The sequence below is a fragment of the Giraffa tippelskirchi genome, chromosome 6 (genome assembly GCF_054371585.1).
Source record: "Giraffa tippelskirchi isolate mGirTip1 chromosome 6, T2T-mGirTip1v1.2.pri, whole genome shotgun sequence".
NCBI lineage: Eukaryota > Metazoa > Chordata > Mammalia > Artiodactyla > Giraffidae > Giraffa > Giraffa tippelskirchi.
The window spans coordinates 51,750,800-51,772,723 of NC_137280.1; the positions used below are offsets into that span (position 1 = coordinate 51,750,800).

Below are 21,924 nucleotides of genomic sequence, written 5' to 3' on the forward strand. Positions count from 1 at the left end.
CAGGGAAGTCCTCCAGCTCACTTTTAACAGCAGTGATACAGAGAGAGTGTGGGCAGTGACGGGAGGAAAGGACAAAAGTGAGGGGGAGGATGAGACAGAGAATGAGGGAGGGGAGAAGGGCTCTCAGTAAAGCACGGATGAGGTTTCAGAGGTAAATGCTCAGACTTCGTGGTCTGCCTGTTGTCCTTGTATAATCAGAAATAGTGTCCCTTCATTCTAAAAGTGTCAACTATGGATGACAAATTGTTACCTTAGATACATGCCCCAAATGCTGGCATCATCACTAATGACAGCCCTGGGTCTTGAAAGGGTCAAGTGGTGCAGCTAGGAAAGGAAAATTGCTAAGGATTTGGAGATAACTCGTACAAAAAGAAAACATCACTGCATTTTTCTTGTATATTTCTATGATTTGACTGATAGGGTTCTTGCAGCTTAGTTGTGTGGAGAAGTGTTTTTGTATCAAACATTATAACCTTAAGATTCAATAAGACTTTTCATCAAGCCTCTCCCACTGTCTCCCACTGTCTCCCTTTTGCTGCTGAGACAGCCCTGAGGGCACTCACACCTTCTGTTATTTCCCCCCACCCCCCAAGTATAGGCTGGGTTTGGGGACTTGCTTCTATCAGATAGAATGGGGCATAGGCAGGCGATGGAATGCTTCTTCCAGGTTTAAGTTATAAAAAAACTCTGGATTCACCTGGTTGTCTCTCTCTCTCTCAAACCAGCTGTCACATCCTGAGCTGTCCTCTGGAGAGGCTCACGTGGAAAGGAACTAATGTCTCCAGCCACCAGTTACCAGGGACAGAGAGTGCCCACGGCCACGTGAGTGAGCATGGAAGCAAACCTTGCCCCAATTGCGTCCCAAGATGACAGCAGCCCCAGCCCACACCTTGACCACTGCCTCGTGAGGGGCAGAGGTCGGCATCCAAGCCAAGCCCAGAGTCTTGACCCACAGAAACCAGGAGATGATGTTTTTTAACCTCACATTTTGGAATAATTTATTATGCAGCAATTGATAAAACTTAGATGAGCAACATTTTGCCCCCTTGCAGGGTCCATGGATTAACTTCCTACCAACCATATCCGATTAAAGCAAATCCCACAACTGGCTATCATTGAACAATGTTTGTTTTTTTTTAATGATTTTCTTTTGATGTGGACTTTATTTTAAAATCTTTATTGAATTTGTTACAATATTGCTTCTTTTTACGTTTTGGTGTTTTATTGGCCCCAAGGCATGTGGAATCTTACTCCCTGATCAGAGATCGAACCTGCCCCCCCTGTATTGGAAGGCAAAGTCTTAACCACTGGACCACCAGGGAAGTCCCTGTCACTGAACAATATTAATCAAGTGTCTGCTGCTTAGTAGGAGGTCAGGGAGTCAAGAGTTTCTGAGGGAAATGGCCACAGTGAGAGGGTATGTATGCAAGGGAGGCATCATTCTGGTGAATGTGCCCACAGCAGATCTCACCGTACTCATGTCCAATGCCTCTTACCATTTATCTTGTCTATGTGAGGACTCCTTTTCAACCCTTCACATCAAGCCACCTTCCCCTTCTTAGGAGCTGCCCTTCAGCTACGGGACCTGAAGCCAGGTTTTCCACCCAAGACCCTGACCCTTCTCGTTCCTTTCATCTGGAGTGGAGGCCGAGGCCCAGCACATGGAGCTGTGTGTCCTTGGGCAATCTGCTTCATCTCTCTGTGCACCTGTGAACTCAAACAAACATTGGGTAGGGACTTCTCTGGTGGTCCAGTGGTTAAAGCTTTGCCTTCCAATGCAAGGGGTGCAGGTTCGATCCCTAGTCAGGGAATTAAGATGCCACATGCCTCTTGGCCAATAAACCAAAACATAAAACAGAAGCAGTATTGTAACAAATTCAATAAAGACTTTAAAAATGGTCCACACACACAAAAAAATCTAAAAGGAAAAAACCAACCAAAAACCACTGGGTGATAGTAATACTGGGCACAGATGACCATGTACCTCTTGTGTATAAGGACTAGAAATGGTTAGCTATTTTAGAATGCAGAGTCATCAGAACTACATGAGAACAGTCCTGCAGGGTGCTTGGGCATAACGATGTTAGCTTGTGCTTACAGGAGCACCTGGCTTCCAGAGAACATTCTGGGTACCTCAGCCACTATTGTCACAGTATCATTTGGCGCAAATATGAAGCAATCATGTTTAAATCAAAACACTTTCTTGAGCTTGGACTACCTCCTCCAATTTCCAATCTAAACTTTTGGAATTTGCAAAAATTGTGAATTGTGATATAACCCACTGACATAGGCTGGATTTTTAGAGAGTGGTTCATGACACAGGGGCCTCAAAAGAAATAAGTCCTCCCTCTGTGTCTGGAAGATCCCCTGGAGGAGGAAATGGCAACCCACTCCAGTGTTCTTACCTGGGAAATCCCATGGACAGAGGAGCCTGGCAGGCTACAGTCCATGGGGTCGCAAGGAGTCAGACATGACTGAACACACTCTTAAGAAAAAAAACAAAACAAAACTGCAAAGCCTTTGGAAGTCATCTGCATTCAAAAGAGTTGGGTGGCAAGTCCTGAATTCGTTTAAGAAAAAGGAAATTGCCTATTTAATGGTGAAAAGACAACACTACAGAGTTCATGGAACTTTTGAGGAACCATAGTTTGTAAAATAAATGAGGAATTCTCAAAACATCAGTCAAAGGAGAAGGTAGTTTAAGTTTCATTATTTTTGATCGAGGGGATGAATCTAGACCCAGTGATGATGCAGATATTTGCAGTAATCTCATCTCACACATGCTCCTCACAGTGGTAGTCTTCAGTGGACTAAGGACATATATGTATAGAATGCATGATTTATAAGGCCTGGAAATGCATTATCTGTTTTGAAATTAAAATCCGGAGGGGGATTATACACATATATACAACACACACACATGCATCATAACTTTCACAAGAAGCTTGAGTGTAGCTGCACCTGTACTTTCTTTCTTCCTGCTTCCCTGGTTCTGCTTCTCTCCTGACTTCTGACCACCTCTTTGCTCGATTTGGGATGTGCCAGTGCTGGACAGTTTTGATTGGAGCCGCAAGTATTCAAGGTGGTGACGATACAGTAAATCTCCTACGTACAAACCTTCAAGTTGTAAACTTTCAAAGATGCTAACATGCATCTAGTTCCAGCAAGGAGGCTGCCCCTGTGCCATCAACATCAGGCTTGAGTCAAGTTCAGCTTGCCCTCTGTCTCCTGTTGCTGACAATCCTTCAGCTCTACCATCTCCCACCTTCTCTCCCTCTTCCAGTCAGTAACTCTTCTTGTCTGTTCACTTGATGCCAGTCCCCGTGTGTCAGCTGTTGTGCTGTGCTACTGTGTTTTACATTGTCCTATAAGATTAAAAATGCTTTCTTTATTTTTTGTTTTTTTTTAATGTATTATATGTGTGAAAAGTATTATAAACCTATTACAGTATAGGACTATATAGCCAATTGTGTTAGTTGAGTACCTAGGCTAACTTTGACTTAATGAACAAACTGGACTTACGAACAAGCTTGGAACAGAACTCATTTGTATGCGGGGGACTTGCCGTATGTAAAGTCTGCGGAGAATTTCCCCACAAGCACAGAGGTAGACATGGAAAAAAAGATCTATGAGTGAGTATATTATATTAAAGAAAACTACAGCAGGTCCTAGACCCTTGAACTCAACGTGTGGTCCTTGGACCATCAACATTGGCATCACCTGGGAGCTTGTCAGAAATGTAGAATATCAGACTTCAAACCAGATCAACTAAACCTGAATCTGCTTTTCAACAAGATCCTCAAAGATGTGTATGCCCATTAAAGTTTTAGAAGCATTTCCTGACAAACATATCAGGTTAAACTCAGGTTCTTATGGTGGCCTGGCACAGCAGTAAAAGTGTGGAAACTGAAGCTAGTATGCCTAGGTCCAAATCCTGTCTCCATCACTTTAAAAAGCTGAATCACACAGCTTTTTAAACTTCTCAGAGACTCAGTTTTCTCATCTGGAAAATGGGAATAACAGCACTACCCTATTGGATTGTTAATTGAGTTAAAAATTGTAGAATGCTTAGAATGGCATATAATGATTCAGTGCCACATAAGTGTTGTTTAAGTATACTGTTCTAAAGCTGTGTAGGGCTTCCCAGGTGGTGCTTGTTGTAAAGAATCTGTCTGCAATGCAGGAGACTCAAATTCTCAACATTAAAATTGAGGGGCATAGATGTAAAAAAAAAAAAAAAAAATCTAGCATTTGAGGTATAAAATTAAAGGTACTAGGTAGTGGAAACTCAGCTAGAGTATCATCTGTTAAGAAAAGAATGAAGTGCTTTGATTCAGCAGTGTTAATGAGGTCACTAGAACGTCCTGGAGTTAGGAGAGATGGAGTAACCAGGCAAGCAGAGGAGGCCACGGTGCTCAGACAGCATCCAGCATGCCTTCCTGTGCGCTGCTGCTGCTGCTAAGTCGCGTCAGTCGTGTCCGACTTTGTGCGACCCCATAGATGGCAGCCCACCAGGCTCCCTGGGATTCTCCAGGCAAGAATACTGGAGTGGGTTGCCATTTCCTCCTCCAATGCGTGAAAGTGAAAAGTGAAAGTGAAGTCGCTCAGTCATGTCCAACTCTTCGCCACCCCATGGGCTGCAGCCTACCAGGCTCCTCCGTCCATGGGGTTTCCCAGGCAAGAATACTGGAGTTGGGTGTCATTGCCTTCTCCTTCCTGTGCGCTAGCAGTCCCATTTCAGGAGTGTTACAGCATAATTTTCAGAACAGTAAAACCACAAAAATAAAATGAGTATGTGTCAAATATTTTATTTAACTCATTAATTAAAATTCACTTAAAATAATATTTTTGACTCATAGAGATTTACATTCTCAAGCTTTAGCCTGGTTGGTGTTGTTTAGTTGCTAAGTTTTGGTTCAGCGAAATTAAGACTTTCAGGGTGGGACTCCAAAGGGTTCTGCCTTTCTCAAACTGTTCAAATTTCTTCTGTTATATCATTATCTCCTTCTTGAGCACCTAGTGTTTTATTTGCATTTGACTTTTAACAGCTGGTTACAGATTTCAAACTGAGACTAAGTAAACATTAACATAAGACTAAGTCAAAAGTGCAGTTTTATATTGTTACATTCTTATAAAGGGCATTCAGTGATGGGACACAACTTTCCAACCTGTGAGGCCACAGAAGCATAAATAACTCAACATCTTTTGGCTGTTGAACCCCTGAATGTATCTAAATCTTTCTTGAAGCTATAGATTTTAAAAATTATATCATAATTTTTCAAAACGTATTAACTGTATAAAATAGGCCTTTTAATGTTTCCTAAAAATCTTCTAATCTCTAAGAGGAGCTTTCTTAATTTTATTATTCTGGATATTGGCAAATAACAAACTGCATCTCATGTACTGACCCCAAATCATTGCCCAACTGGAATGTATCTAGATTTCTCCTTGGGAACCTTAGTTAGGGTTTTGCCCACTGGTGCTTACCCAACGACTTTATCCACCCATATCCTCTTTCAACTTATGCTATCAAAACCTGTATTTCTTGCACAAGTTTTTTGGTTTGCCTCCTCAAAAATCATCAGTTGGTATCAAAGCAGTTATGAAAAGGGAGAAAAGGGAAAGGGGAGTTGTATTTCAGTCTATTGGAAAATGAGACCGGTCTGGGTAGTCTTGGTAGCCAAGAAGACCAAAGTTTCTTCTTAGAAGATACAGAGAAGCACAGACCCTTACGGAGAAACAAATTGTTTCTTCTCCTTTGGAAGGTGTGACAGGCAGCAGGGTCATTTTCTCACAGTCATCACAAATGCACAAGGTTTCCATCAACTCCAAACATAAATGGGCTTGGATGTGCTCGCTGGTTGAACAGCAGGTTCCCATCAGGCTTCTGTTATAGAAAAAAGCTTATCCAAGCTGGGGCAATTCCCAAGGAGGACAAAACTTCAGTGGTTTTAAAAGAAAAAACGTAAAGGCTTTCAAAATGTAATAAAATTTTATGAAGTGTTCTATAAAAAAGAACTGATTCAGTTGTATTGTGGCTCAGAGACTCCATGTAAGAATAGGACTTTGACCTTCAAAGTCTGTAGTACATGAAACAATACAATTCAGTTATGTTTGCTTGGGAGTGTTCTGAACCATTCCTAGCAGAGCCAGAATTTTCATTTTAGAGTCAAATTATGGACTTTCCAAAACATTTGTTCTGGTTTATTTTTAAAACGATGAAAATCTACTCATGTGAGTCAGTTAACAAGCATTTAGTTTGAGTACCTGACTCTTACTAAGTCTGGGAGATTCCAAGATGAATAACATGTAGACATTTCTTTTGAGAGCTTATACTCAAGTGCTGGAGAAAGACATGGAAGCAATGATGCTGGTGCAAAAGCTTCAAGAATAGCACCTTCTTTGGAAAACTGTGGGAGGTGCGGGAAGGCTTCCTAGAGAGAAAGAATTTGTTTTGTTCTTTTTTTGGCCATGTCACATGGCATGGGCATGTGGGATCTTTGTTCCTTGACCAAGGATTGAACCTGCACCCTCTACACTGGTAGCACAGAGTCTTAACCACTGGACCATGAGCAAGAAATAATTTGAGCAGACTTTTGTAGATGGTGAGGAGGGGGAACAGGAAGATGAGCCAGACGGGCTCTCCATTTGGTGGGGGAAACATCACAGGCAGTGTGAAAAACATGGACTCTTGAAGGAGTTATAGAAGAGCAACGCTGATTCAACCTAGCCGAGACAGATTCTGTGTGGAGTGCACACATGGGAGTTTTGACAGCCTAGAACGGTCAAGATATGGGGTTGGCCAAAAAGTTCATTCTGTTTTTTCTGTACTCTTTTATGGAAAAACCTGAACGGACTTTTTGGCCAACCCAATCGACTTTAGCGTGGTGGCGGGGGATGGGGGGAGGAGTGGGCAGCTAGTAGGCAACTGCAGGAGTCAGGGTGAGAAACAGTGAGGTCTAATTAGCTAACATCTTGACAATATATGGTGTATATTGGTAGGGATCTAATACATTTCGAATGTCAAATGACTTTCTGAAAGACAGATTTTAGCTCCTCAGTGGTCAATCAGTAGGTATTTACTGGTTGTCCAACCTGTTTCTTGAGTCATAACCTTTTTTGATGGGAATAATGGGAGCTATACGATCTCTGAAGCTAGCAGACTGTGCGCGTATCCTAATTTCACAATTATTGTTTCTGCTATTTTGGGAGAAGTTATATAAACTCTCTGAGCCTCAGTTTCCTTATCTGTCAAAGAGTGGTAATGACATCACAGAGTTGTCCTGAGGATTAAATGAGTAAATAAGTTCAACAGTATTTAACTCATACTTGTCCACATTGCCCATCCCACCCTGCTTTGGTGTTAAATGTGGTTTTCCCATGTCTTCTTATAGGATTAACATTGATTGCATTTATTAAAATGAATGAAATTGAGTCATTTGTAGTGGATGAGCCTAGAGTCTGTCATACAGAGCAAAGTGAATCAGAAAGAGAAAAACAAATACATATTAATGAATATACATCGAGTCTAGAAAAATGAAACTAATGAGCCTGTTTGCAGGGCAGAAATAGAAACGCAGTCATAGAGAATGGACGTGTGGACACAGTGGTGGGGAAGAAGGAGAGTAGCATTGACGTATGTAAACTTTGCTGTTGTTTCTGTTATGCAGTTGCTCAATTGTGTCCAGCTTTTTGCAATGCCATCGATTGTAGCCCGCCAGGCTCCATGAGGTTTTTCTCAGGCAAGAATACTCGAATGGGTTGCCATTTCCTTCTCCAGGTGATCTTCCTGGACCAGAGATCCAACTCATCCCTTCTGCATTGTCAGGTGGATTCTTTACTGCTGAGCCACCAGGGAAGCACCCATATATATACACTACCATGTGTAAAATAGATAGCTAGTGGGAAGTTGTTGTATAGCACAGGTGGTTCAACTCGGTGCTCTGTGATGACCTAGAGGAGGGGGATAGGAGGGGAATGGAAAGGAGGATCAGGAGGGAGGGATATATGAATACATACAGCTGATTTACGTTGTATGATAGAAACTAACACAACAATGCAAAGCAATTATTTTCCAATGAAAAAATATACATAACATTTAGAATTTTGGGCAATCTCACAAATATGTAAATCATAAAGACATTCCTGAATATACAACAACAATAATAATAATAGCAAGATGGACAATAATCAAACTAATTATGACAATAACCAAATCAACTCAAAGATAATATGATCTACAAAAATGCCAGGTAATGTACACCAAATGTCAGTTTCTTATAATTGCAACCATAATAATTATGCTATTTGAGTGCTTATCGGTGGCAGATACAGTCCGTTTTGCTATAATGTGATACATGTGTTCCTAAAAAACATTGTGCTCTGCAAAATTGGCAAAAATAGTCACAAGGCTTCTGGGGAACATGCGATTGGGGTACAACATTCAAACCCTTCATCAGGGACATACTGAAAAACACCAAAGGAACTGAATAAAGTGGAAGGAGATTTTTAACACTTGTTCAAGGTTAAGAAACGCATAAATGCTAAAAATAAGTGTGACATTTTAACTTGGAAAAGACCTGATGTTCTTTTTGTGGAAGTGTTTGCAGCATATAACTTACTTCAAAGGCGTGAAAAGAAGGTCACCTTAAGTCTGACGGAGAACTGTCAGGTCAGATGTAGCTGGCTGATGTCTGAGTATGTGCATATATGGTCCCTACAAGACTCAGGTAAACTGGAAGCAGTTTTTTCTGCTTCTGTCTCGTGTTTCTCACAGAAAAGAAAGTGGCCTGAGCAAACAGGGAAGTCTTAGGGTGCTCAGATTGTTCCCTAATATATCAATTCCATCAGAACAAATCTGTATTTTCACAACAGGCATCCTATTAATAGTAGGACTGACTGTTTTAGTTTAAGTCCATTACTTATTTGAACTTAGGTGATCCTCTCAACACCCGCTTTGGTTTGGTATTATTATTGTCTTCATTTTATTGATGAGGAAACTGAGGCAAAGAGAGCTTAAATGACTTGATCAAGATCAAAGCTTGTTACACAACACAGTCTATCCCACCTTCCAACATGGTATATTCTTCTCAGGATAATAATCTATTTAATAAGATACGTGTCTCCATCAGAGTTTTCAAGAGTATGTGCGTGTGCATGCTCAGTCATGTCCAGCTCTTTGCAACCCTGTGGACTGTAGCCTGCCAGGCCCCTCTGTCCATAGGATTTCCCAGGCAAAAATACTGGAGTGGATTGCCATTTCCTTCTCCAGGGGATCTTCCCCACCCAGGGATCAAACCTGAGTTTTGTGATTCTCCTGCTTTGGCAGGCAGATTCTTTACCACTTGCCACTCGGGAAGCCCCTGTTAGATCAACTAAGGAAGCACTTAATTTCTATCCAATTGAGAGACTGTTGCAAATGTAAATGGATGAATAACTAAGGACATTCTGAATGGGATTTTTGTAAAACAGTGGCTAAAAATTGACTCTAAGGTAACAGGTAGGAAATGCGTATGGAATAATTGTTGGCTATAGAGCTGGTTATACTTGGTTAACTCCTGCACTTGTTAGCTGTGTGAACAGAACAAAGCAGTTAATTCTCTGAGTTTCAGTTTCCTCATCAATAAAAAATACCTTTTGTCATATAATTATGAGTTAATGAGCAAATCACATTACACATATAATATGTAAAAGGTGATTAGCAAATCACCAGCTAATGAGAGACAACTCTGAAGTCCATCAGGAGAAATCAAATCATTCAGCAGGGCAAGCCTGAGGTTGGAGCAGAGGCTAAGACAAATACAAGAACAGACAGGGGAGAGGTAAGAGGAGCAACAGAGATGGACTCATGCATGGTCACAGAATAACTGACACCTAATCAGAGTCTGCTGGATCATCAAAAAAGCAAGAGAGTTCCAGAAAAACATCTATTTCTGCTTTATTGACTATGCCAAAGCCTTTGACTATGTGGATCACAATAAACTGTGGAAAATTCTGAAAGAGATGGGAATACCAGACCACCAGACCTGCCTCTTGAGAAACCTGTATGCAGGTCAGGAAGCAACAGTTAGAACTGGACATGGAACAACAGACTGGTTCTAAATAGGAAAAGGAGTACGTCAAGGCTATATATTGTCACCCTGCTTATTTAACTTATATGCAGAGTACATCATGAGAAATGCTGGGCTGGAAGAAACACAAGCTGGAATCAAGATTGCCGGGAGAAATATCAATAACCTCAGATATGCAGATGACACCACCCTTATGGCAGAAAGTGAAAAAGAACTAAAGAGCCTCTTGATGAAGGTGAAAGAGGAGAGCGAAAAAGTTGGCTCAAAGCTCAACATTCAGAAAACTAAGATCATGGCATCTGGTCCCATCACTTCATGGGAAATAGATGGGGAAACAGTGGAAACAGTGTCAGACTTTATTTTTTTGGGCTCCATAATCACTGCTGATGGTGATTGCAGCCATGAAATTAAAAGACACTTACTCCTTGGAAGGAAGGTTATGACCAACCTAGATAGCATATTTAAAAGCAGAGACATTACTTTTCCAACAAAGGTCCGTCTAGTCAAGGCTATGGTTTTTCCAGTGGTCATGTATGGATGTGAGAGTTGGATGGTGAAGAAAGCTGAACGCCACAGAATTGATGCTTTTGAACTGTGGTGTTGGAGAAGACTCTTGAGAGTCCCTTGGGCTGCAAGGAGATCCAACCAGTCCATCCTAAAGGAGATCAATCCTGGGTGTTCATTGGAAAGACTGATGTTGAAGCTGAAACTCCAATACTTTGGCCACCTCATGCGAAGAGTTGACTCACTGGAAAAGACCCTAATGCTGGGAAGGATTGGGGGTAGGAGGAGAAGGGGATGACAGAGGATGAGATGGTTGGATGGCATCACCGACTTGATGGACATGGGTTTGGGTAAACTCTGGGAGCTGATGATGGACAGGGAGGCCTGGTGTGCTGCAATTCAAGGGGTCGCAAAGAGTCGGACACAACTGAGCGAGTGAACTGAACTGAACAGAGTCTTAAAGTTATATACAGAATGTACAACACAAAGAGTGAATCCTAATGTAAGCTATAGACTTTAGTTAATAATAACATATGTTATTATTGGCTCATCAATTGAAACAAATGTACCACCAAATGCAAGAAGCTAATAATAGGGGAAACCAGGCTGACGTGAGCGGGTAGGTGGCAACTGTCTGTACTTTCTGCTTAATTGTTTTGGAATGAAAACTGCTCAGAAAATAAAGTCTATTAATTAAAAAAAGTTTTAGTTTTGTACAGCTCTTTTCCCAAGCTTCCTTCCTTAGCTTGCTTGATCCTTCTAGTTTCGATACTCTTGACTCTGGCCACCAAGACTGGTCTAGCACTTAATTTTCTGAGTTTCAGTTTCCTCATCTGTTAAAAAAACATCTTTTGCTATATTATTATGAATTAATGATCAAAATCATATTACACACACATAATAAGTCTTAGTCCCTCCATCATGTCCAACTCTTTGTGACCCCATTGTCCGTAGCCCACCAGGTTCCCCTGTCTATGGAATTCTCCAGGCAAGAGTACTGCAGTGGGTTGCCATTTCCTTCTCTAGGGGATCTTCTCGACCCAGGGATTGAACCCGGGTCTCCCACATTGTAGCTAGACTCTTTACCAACTGAGCCACCAGGGAAGCTCCATACATAATAAATGATTAGCAAATCATCAGCCCCTGAGAGAGGATCGTGCTGTTTGCCCAGAGACAGGATGCAATAGAGCTGACATGCGAATTTAAGTTGTCTGGCTTCTGCCTGTTCTACAACCCATGTTCTCCTGGTTGTAGACACAGAGCATGGTGGCTGCAGGCAGTCAGTTTGGCTGTTCTGAGCGTAGTTTCTAGAGAGAGACAGACCTTAGGTCACCCACCTCCTCTGTGACCACAGACCATCTGAGCCTTTCTTTTCTCATCTGAATGTGGAATGATATTATTGAAACTCTTATGAGAATGAAAGGAAACAATCTATGAGAAATGCTTGGCATAGTGTCCAGTACACTGTTACTGCTGTTTCAGTTCTTTATGCTGCCTAATAAACCACCCTGAAGCTTAGTGGCTTTAAACAATGATTTATGATTTCTCACAACTCTGTGAGTTAGGAATTCCAGCAGGACTCAGATGGGCAATGTTTCTGCTCCACATATTGTCAGCTGGGGCCACTCACCTGGCTGTACTTGGCTGGGGCTACTAGGGGCTGGAAGGTCCTGCTCACCTGTGCCTTGGTGTTGTCACATGGCTAGCTTGGGCTTCCTCACAGCATAGCTGGCTCAGGATGGTAGAGTTTCTTCCATGATGACTAGTTCCTAAGAGCAAAAGAGGAATCAGCCAGTCCTCTCAGAGGCTAAGTCCTGAACTTGTCCAGGGTCATGCCACCACAGTCTACTGGACAAAGCAGGTCACACAGCCAGCCTTGAGTTGGGGGAAGGGTAATCGGAGTCCCCCCTCCTGTGCCTCAGGACAGGAATGACAGCAGCCATTGCTGGAGATGATTGCAGTGCTCAAATATTTTCCTGTGAATTGCCCTGTCATTTTACATGACAGGCATAGCTGCATCTCCTACTGCCGATAGCATGCTGTAAGGCAGAGTGAGGTGTCCTTGTTGTTGAGGGAATGGAAGTACAAGTGTGGCCAGCCGGCTACTCTAACCTAGCCGCTGCATCATCCACGTCAAGAGGGCTCAAACATTTTTACTTTATTCTATTTATGTTTAATTTTATTTATATAATTTTGGCTGTGCCTTGTGGCTTGCGGGATCTTAGTTCCCCAATCAGGGATTAAACCCGGGTCCCAGCAGTGAAAGTGCTGAGTCCTAACCACAGATCTGCCAGGGAATTCCCCTCAATACATGCTTAGTATTGTTGTTCTGCCAACAGTGTGTACCCACCTATCATCTATTTTGTATTTTATTTCATGTCATGAGACTACTTTGAAACTCTTTTTTAAAAAGTCACTAAAACAGAGACATACCATTTAAAGGTATCATTTCACCTTTTCACTGACAGCACAGAAAACCTTCTATTAACACCTCAGGAAAAGAAAATAAACCTGACTGAAAAGTAAGCCCAGGCTGGCTTCTATATTCAAGTTTTTGCTGTTTGTTTTTCCTTTGCACTGGAATGCCCTTCTTACCTGACTTTCTCCTCCTTTCTGTGGGCAAAAGAACACTTATTTATCTTCTAAAACCCAGCTCGCATGTCATTTCCTTTATGAAGCCCCTATTGACACACCTGCCACCAAGTAAACTTGGTCACTCCCTTCTCATGGCTCCACTGCACCCTGAAAGCTTCCACTGTAGCAAGCATAACTTTTATTGCGCTAACATATTGATAAAGGTTAATCAGAGGAAGCATGGAGGCTAATTCCTGAATCCTACCACGAGGGGATACAGAGAGAAATGAGACGAACCTCTTTCCATTGGGGAGCTCATTGTCTATTGGGGCAGTTATACAATATTAACTTCAAACATGATCTTCATTTCAGGGCTAGAGATCTACACAGGGTTGTTATGGACACACTTTAACCACTTGAGTAGGGGATATCAGGTGGCACAGTGGTAAAGAACCTGCCTGCCAATGCAGGAGACCCAAGAGACATGGGTTTGATCCCTGGGTCAGGAAGACCCCCTGGAGAAGGAAATGGCGACCTGCTCCAGTATTCTTGCCTGGAAAATCTGATGGACAGAGGAGCTTAGGAGGCTACAGTGCCTGGGATCACTCAGACACAACAGAGCACACACACACACAACAGAGTAGGGGCTGTCATTTGGCAGACTACTAGGAAGGCTCTCTGTAGAAAGTTTCACCTGCTATAAGAGAGATATGGAGCCATCAATATAATGATCTCAGACGTCCCGACTTCAGCCTCTGTTATTTTGGTATTTTGGTATTTTGGTGTTGGAGGAAGCTTTGAGTCCCAGGTGTAATTGGTGTGATCTCAGAGAAGTGAGGGGAGCAATGGCCCATATTTACTGTAAGAGATGGGGGGGGGTGGTTCAATGTATAAGGACTTTCTCATGGTGTGGTGAGGTTGTGAGGATCCCAGGTAGAGCCGGGCTGCTAAAAATTTTGCAAGGAAGAGATAAGAGCACTGTTTAAGGCTGTTCGGTTTCCTTACAGGTCAGAGAGGTACTTTTACTATGAAAAAAAGAAAAGAGAGACAGATGTAAAAAAAGCATTTGAACCAATGAAGATTACCCTTGTACTTACCTGAATGACTACTGTAACAGTCAGCTTTTGCTAGGTTACACTGCTGTAACAAACAGCCCCACAATCTCAGTGGTTTATTTCTCATTGACGTTACATGCTGACTTCAGAATGGCTGTGGTTCTGACCTCTATGTTTTTCATTCCAGGATCCACACTGACTGAAGGAGCAGTGCTTTTCTTGGACTGGGTCGTTTTGGGGCAGAGAGATAAACAGGGTGGTGGGCCCACACAATAACTCCTAAAGCTTCTATTGGAAAGTGGTATGGGCACTTCACTCATATTTAATTGGTCAAAGCAATGAGGTACAATCTCACAGAAGGGACCAGAAAATGACAGGAATATAATTTACACAATTTACCACAGCTACACAGAACCCTAAGATTAAAAGCTGATGGTTCTGAAGACAAGAGACCAAGAATATGTCATACTAATTAGATTGACAAGTGCAACTTGAAGCAGGAAAAATATGAGAGTAATCTGTTGAAGAAAGAAATATGAAAAAATCAAGGATTTCCCTGGTGGTCCAGTGGTTAAGAATCTGTCTCCCAATGCAGGGGACTTGGGTTCTATCTGTGGTTGGGGAACTAAGATCCCACAATCTGCAGGGCAACTAAGCCTGCTCAGCCCAACTACTCAGCCCACATGCTCCAGAGCCTGTGCTCTGCAACTAGAGAAAGTCCAAGTGCTGCAATAAAGACTGACCCCCCCCAAAAAAAAAGGAGTCAGAACTTGCCTAATAAACAAAGCTTAAAAACTTCAGAAATCAAAAATGTATATAGTGAGGAAAATTTTGATGTCTTTACCGACAAACCAAGAATCAGACTAGCAAACAAAACAACTAGCGAAGTGTCTTACTTCAGACACGGGCCCACTGAAGCCCACCTGTTTTGAGGATCATGGATGGGTTTTGGCAGGTCACACAAGGCATTTAGAGGAGAAAATGCATCTAAAACAAGCACTTCCATGATGAGCATCATCAGTTGTGCTGGCAACGCTACTGTGTTACTCAGTGGTCACCAAAAGTTCTACTCATCTTTTTTGGTTTGCCTCCAATGCTGTCTTTCCCCAGAAACTTTCCTTGATCACTCCTTTGTGTATGAATTTCATCTTCCTTAGATGTGATGGTACTTGCGTCTCTAGTTAATATATTGCCTTTATTATAGTTAATTATTTACTTCTACCTCCTCATCCCCAAGACAACTGTGAATTCCTTGAGGGCAGAAACAGGATTTTATACGTTTTAGGGTCTCCCATTGTGCCTAGTACAGAGAAGTACACACAAAGGAACACAATTCATTGTTGAAGTTCAGAAAATGAGGATCTGGTTCGAAGCCTCTTGACAAGCAAATGTTAGCTCCATCCTTGAGGTGTTCCCAGAGCATACATGCATAAAAGAAGAAGGTAATGATTGTTAAAGACAATTCTAGGGCTCATACTCACCAGTACAGTAAGAAAGCCTTGCTAAGATAGGCAAAGCGGGGAGAAAAGATTGAGAGCAGAGGGTTGTATAAGTGTGAGGTTCTGTGAAAAATACCAGTATCTCTTTGTGCTTGTGCTATCTAGATTATTTTGTTCCTTTTAGGTGTTTCTATTTTTATTTTCTTAGTATAAAATAGTAATTAGTTACATAGGTTTTAGTTTCAATAAATTGTTTTAGGATGTGGTTTGATCTCAGTTATGCAAACACTCGAAGAGAGCAATATACAATTAATTTAAGGACTTAAATATGATATTAGGCTGAAATGCATTAAAATTATACAGAGGGCTATGTAGAGTACTTATGTTCATAATATAGAGCATGAATATTTTTAGACTTCTGATATTAGATTTAGGTGTGCTTGTTCTATGTTGTAAATCAAAGAATTGGCCTATATCTTTGATCTATGTGTTTAGGTTTTTATGGTGACAGATACCTTATAATAACTAGAAATAGATATTCCATCTTTAGTGATAATACAGTATGGGGATCTAAGAAGAGAAGGTCTTAAGGTGCTGTTAATTAGCAGAAATCTGAAGCACACAGTCTCAAAGCAATTAAGGCTGTTAATTGAATATGTGGATGCATGGTGGAATGGCTCATATGTTGTTAGGCAGGGTACCCTAGGCTGGCAGAGAGCAGTTACAGTATACACATGAAGTTGAAAAATTCACAGAGAACAAATATGGGTAAATATGCATTTGTCTAGTAGTTAACTGGATTTATGAATGGTGATACATTGTGGGCCATATGCAAATTTGTCTATGAGAAGCAAAATCCAGCATTAACTATTCAATCTTTCAGCCTATCTGTGGGGAGATATGGCATATGACATATGGCATACCTTTTACCCATGGAAAACGGAGCTTTTCCAGGAGATTTTGCTGTCTTCTGGTTTGGCAAACATCTCTATAACTCACATGCTCCTTTAAATGAAATTGGTGGTCACACAATGGCTGCCACCTAGCATCCATGCAATTTTGGGGGCAGAGGGGAATGGACATTGTTGATGAGCTCAAGGTCTCTACGGAGAAGGCAATGGCACCCCACTCCAGTACTCTTGCCTGGAAAATCCCATGGATGGAGGAGCCTCCTAGGCTACAGTCCATGGGGTCGCACAGAGTCGGACACGACTGAGCGACTTCACTTTCACTTTTCCCTTTCATTCACTGGAGAAGGAAATGGCAACCCACTCCAGTGTTCTTGCCTGGAGAATCCCAGGGACGGAGGAGCCTGGTGAGCGGCCGTCCATGGGGTCGCACAGAGTCGGACACGACTGAAGCGACTTAGCAGCAGCAGCAGCAGCAAGGTCTCTAAGAGATCTTGTTATCAAGATCCTCCTGGGTTCTGTGAGTTGCAGCATTTGATGAATGTATGAACCTACTTCTAAAAAGAAACTTGATAGAAATATTCAAGACTGTGAAAAGGTTTCAAAAGCAGAAAGAGAAACAAAATGTTCTTTTTAGAAGAACTTAAGTGGAAAGTGGTTAATATTTGGGACAGTGCCCATTATTTTTAAAGGCTTTATCTATCCCCCTTTTCCCTCCGTCCGGTGCCCCCCGGTGCCCCCCACCCCCCACCCCAGCTGCCCCCGTGCGTGCTCAGTCGTGTCCCAGTCTTTGTGACCTCATGGGCTGTAGCCCGCCGGGCTCTTCTGTCCATGAGATTTCCCAGGCAAGAACACTGGAGTGGGTTGTATTACGCACACAGTCCTAAAAATGAGAGGTTAACCTGCCCTAGGTTACTGACTGGAACAGGAGGTTGAAGTCATTCACGCTGGATTGAGAAGCATATTCAAAAGATGACTTTTTGGAGCAGGAAAGTTCCTGTTTGTTATGTAATGTGTGCGTTTCATTATTTACACGATTTCCCCGGGCGATTGGGAGCTGCGTACACAGCCAGCTGCGTCCGAAGCATCAACCCAGGCTTGAAATAAAACTAAACAGCCTTCTTTTATTGCCTTTCACTCCCTATGCCTTTCTTTTTAATGGAAAAAATTCCCTAAATTACTTCTCTAGATTAAAACAATTTTTTTCCCTTAAATATTTGTAGGAACTACAGGCTTCCTGGAAAATTTTCCGTACTCGTTTCCACTGGTCTCTAAGGATGAATTAAATTAAAAAGTGAATATTCAATGACAAAGATTCGGAGCGGGAAAGTTTTTTTTTAGTTTTGGTAAGGGGTTCTCAAGCCCTCTCTCATCGGGGTAATTCATCTCTCTTCTCCCGAACCCCCTTCGTTCTTTGTGGTATTTCCTGGAGTCAGACGACAATACATAAGGGTAGGGAGCCCTGGCCACGGCTCTGCGCGCCGGGTGCTCAGGGCAGACCCCGGGGTTCTAGAAGGACGCGGGAGCGGGGTGTGTGTGTGTTGAGGGGGGGTTCCGGTGTGTGTGTGTGTGTGTGGTTGGGGCGGGGCGGGGTCCGCCGTTTCCACGGCTTCGGCCCGGAGCCCCTGTCTTTCCCTGCGGTCCACCGCAGGCCAGGCCCGAGCGCAGGGGGCGGTTCCTCCCGTGCCAGCCCCGCCCCGGTCGGGTTTATAACTTGCCTGCTCGCGCTCCTGGAGCCGCCGCTTCGCCTGCGCTCCCGCTGGACTCGGGTTCCGAGTCCCCGGCCAGCCGGCCGCCCGAAAGACTCCCGCTTCACACGCGCGCGTGCTCGCATCCACGTTGCCCTTCACCGCACGCACTCACACTCATCCCCGCTCACAGATCACCCTCGCACACACGCGCTCTCACACTCGCAGGAGCGCTCCCCCTGGAACGCGCGCTCACATTTCCCCGCTCACACCCCACTCGCGCCCCGGAGCGCTCGCCCTGCAGGGGCGCAGGCACCGCCGGCGAGAGCGCCGAGGGGACTCACGGCCTCCCCATGGCTGACCTGAGCTTCATCGAAGATTCCGTGGCCTTCCCGGAGAAGGAAGAGGATGAGGAGGAAGAGGAGGAAGGTGTGGAGTGGGGCTACGAGGAAGGTAACCCGCCGCGCGTCCGGAGGCTGGCCCGCGGGGTGGGTCCCGCTGCTCTGGCGCGCTCCCCGCGCCTCCGCCGCCCCTCTTTCCCACGTGGGTCCCCGGCCCGTTTAGGGGCAGCAGGCGCTCCGGGCAGACCCGCGTGCTTCTCCGGGAGCCCGGCCTTGGTGCCGGACAGCGGTTGGTACCTGCCGTCGCCCGGTGGGCGAGCCCGAAGGCTGCGTTGGTGACAGTTACGTCTGGCTAGTAAAGAGAAGAGCAGCCTTAACTGTTACTGAACACCTTGAGAATGCAGCGTTACTGAAACTCTTATTTTCTTTCTTTGAAAAAAAATTCTTTGGTTTACAGCGTTGTGTTAGTTTCAGGTGTACAGCAAAGTAATCCAGTTATACATACGCATATATTCACTCTTTTCCAGATTCTTGTCTCTTGTCGCGTCCTTGAGACTATTTCTTGCTTGCCTGCGGGGAGAAAGGATCTATTTGAGCTACTGAGTTTTCTAGAAGGATGCTGACACCGTTCAACTTTTTCTGAACAAGTCCTAAGTTTTGGAGCTGAATCAGTGGGCCTGTCAAGATGGGGGTTGACCTTGTATTAAAAGTTTAGTTTCCTAAAATGTATCCCTGAAGATGTAGGACTCCTAACACCTGGAGCTAATAACTGGTGCTGATGTTGACTACATATTTGCAACAAATGTAGAGTTTATAACTTGCATTATGCAAATATGGATAGAGTATTATCTATATATGCATTATATATAGGTATGTGTATATATGAGTATGTGTGTGTGTGTGCTCAGTTGCTAAGTCATGTCTGACTCTGCAACCTTATGGACTGTAGCCTGCCAGGCTTCTCTGTCGATGGGATCTCCCAGGCAAGAATACAAGAGTGGGTTTCCATTTCCTTCTCCAGGGGATCTTCCCAACTTAGGGATAGAACCAATGTCTCCTGCTTGGAAGGCGGATTCTTTACCACTGAGCCACCCAGGAAGCCCTGTATATATGAATATGCACACTTCAAACTACTGTTTGCATTTCTGATAAGAAATTTTTACTCAGTAGCACCAGATTGTTGGTTTTTGACTCTCACTAAGAACATTGGAGGTTACAGGAATTTTCCAAGTACTTAACATAATTGAACTAATGAACAGAGGAAATTTTTGTGGTATTGTTTCTTTTTCTAATCACTTAAAGATGATCTGAATTTCCTAGAGCTGTAAATTAGTACCTCCATGTAGGCAAATAGAACATTTTGTTAGTCTGGGACTCCAAATGTGATATTTGATAACTTTATATCACTAAACCTATGAATGCAAAAATGCACACACTTTATTAATACAATGTCTTATATGTAAAGAGACAGTAGTCATAACCTTCTTAATAATGGCAAGGATCATAAACAATGTTTAAACTAGTTTTCCCATGTTAAATTTTGCTGTAACTTATTTTTTCAATCCATTCTAAGTTTGCTTCATTTTGTCCTCAGGTGTTGAGTGGGGCTTGGTGTTTCCGGATGCTAATGGGGAGTACCAGTCTCCCATTAACTTGAATTCAAGAGAGGCTCGATACGACCCCTCACTGCTGGATGTCCGCCTTTCCCCAAATTATGTGGTCTGCCGGGACTGTGAGGTTGCCAATGACGGGCATACCATTCAGGTTATCCTGAAGTCGAAATCAGGTATTTTAGATGTTTCTGTGTGCTTCTTACTAAACTAGAAGTCATTGCCAAGCTAATTTAGCTTGTATGACCTTAATGGTAGAACTAACCTAGCTCTGTTGTCAGTATACCTTTATATACCATAGCATGCATTTTGGGGGAATTATTTTCTGAAACATTTTGAAAGGATGAAATTATGAAGGTGCACAGTCAGTTGTCCCATGTTATATGATGTTATTGGAACAACCTTAGTTGGTCAAATTCCAGCTCTGTGAAATTTGAGGAAAAGTATATACAAATGTATGATGCTGAAGCTCCAGTATTTTGGTCATCTGATGCAAACAGACGACTCATCGGTAAAGTCCCTGATGCTGGGAAAGATTGAGGGCAGAAGGAGAAGAGGGTGTCAGAGGATGAGACGGCTGGACGGCATCACTGATGCAATGAACATAAACTTGGTCAAACTCTGGGAGATGGTGAGAGACAGAGAGGTCTGGAGTGCTGCAGTCCATGGGGTCTCAGAGCTGAACATGAGTGGGAGACTGAGCAACAACATACACAAGTATATGAATCTTCGTCTTGTCCAAAGTGATTAGCTCAAATCATTTAGATAATTATAATTCTGTTTTACTGCTTTGTAAAACTGAAGATTAGCATTTATTGATATAATTTGGCATCCAAGATAGACTTTTCAAATTAATTTTCTTTGCTATATTAATATATAATTATATATAATATAATTAATAGTAATATTAATATAATTAATATGGCAAGAAGAATTTTAATTAATAGTAGTCAAAATCAGTCTCTAAACTTAGTGAAAGATTTAAATGGCAAACAAAGCTCTTGCTTTTATTTATTTTTTTAACTCTCCTCCTCCCTTCTGAACCCATTTGAGATGGATCTGAACTGTTTTTTAGAAAAACTATTGGATAATTACCAAGGAAATTGTTTTTTTTGCTTAAATATAGGGGGAGAGGAGAGCAGAATATTTTAAAATTAGCATTAATTTCTTGCTTTTCATAGTGAATACTAACTATACTTCTTGGGTAGAATGTAAAATTAGGAATATGTTGAAATATTGGGGAGTATTTAATAAACAGAGACCAACTGTACTCAAATTAATTCTGAATCGATAAATTTTATATTTCAAGCCATAAAATCTTTGGTTTTAATGTTAGACAGGGCAGGTATTGATTTCCAACTATGAATATTTTATTCATTGTGACTATTCCCAAGCTTTAATTTAGAGTCTTCCCGGCTACTCTGAGTCTAGACAAGGTATAGATATTTCCCAAAATAGAATCTAAGATGTAAAGAGATGGCGTCAGATATAAACTCAAACTTAAGTCAGGTTTTTTGAGGGGAGGGCTATCTATGATGGGACATCATGTATTAATTTTAAAATACAGAGTAAAATTATTGAATGCTGACTGTCCTGACATAAAAAACATGTTAAGGTAATGTTGGTATTACACTGTAAAGTGTATTGGTTTATGTCAACATACTGTTTCATTTCTGTAAATAAACTTTTACATATCTATACAACTAACATGCATTTCACATCAGGCACCATGGTG

The 21,924-nt window shown here is 42.4% G+C and overlaps 1 protein-coding gene and 1 long non-coding RNA gene across 10 annotated transcripts in view; one reads left to right on the forward strand and one right to left on the reverse strand.

Moving 5' to 3' along the window:
* Positions 1–2,678: 2,678 nt before the first annotated feature.
* On the reverse strand, positions 2,679–18,800 carry LOC145511322 (uncharacterized). The gene is made up of 5 exons (XR_014057798.1): positions 18,601–18,800; positions 13,843–14,173; positions 12,253–12,343; positions 2,962–3,365; positions 2,679–2,810 (listed from the first exon to the last, which is right to left on the reverse strand). It is a non-coding gene; the product is annotated as an uncharacterized LOC145511322 (long non-coding RNA).
* Positions 17,880–21,924, forward strand: part of CA8 (carbonic anhydrase 8 (inactive)) — an 85,381-nt gene continuing 81,336 nt past the window's right edge. For 3 of the 9 annotated variants that reach the window (XR_014057795.1, XM_081504342.1, XM_081504345.1), the window contains exons 1-2: positions 17,880–18,691; positions 20,174–20,365. Coding sequence is in view for 4 of the 9 variants with exons in the window: in XM_081504342.1 (XP_081360468.1) it covers positions 18,592–18,691; positions 20,174–20,365 (292 nt within the window). In the remaining 5 variants the exon portion in view is untranslated. Of the gene's footprint in view, positions 18,692–18,787; positions 19,450–20,173; positions 20,366–21,924 lie in introns of those variants that run through there. The other 6 variants (XR_014057796.1, XM_081504346.1, XM_081504344.1 and 3 more) reach the window with 5 other exon arrangements.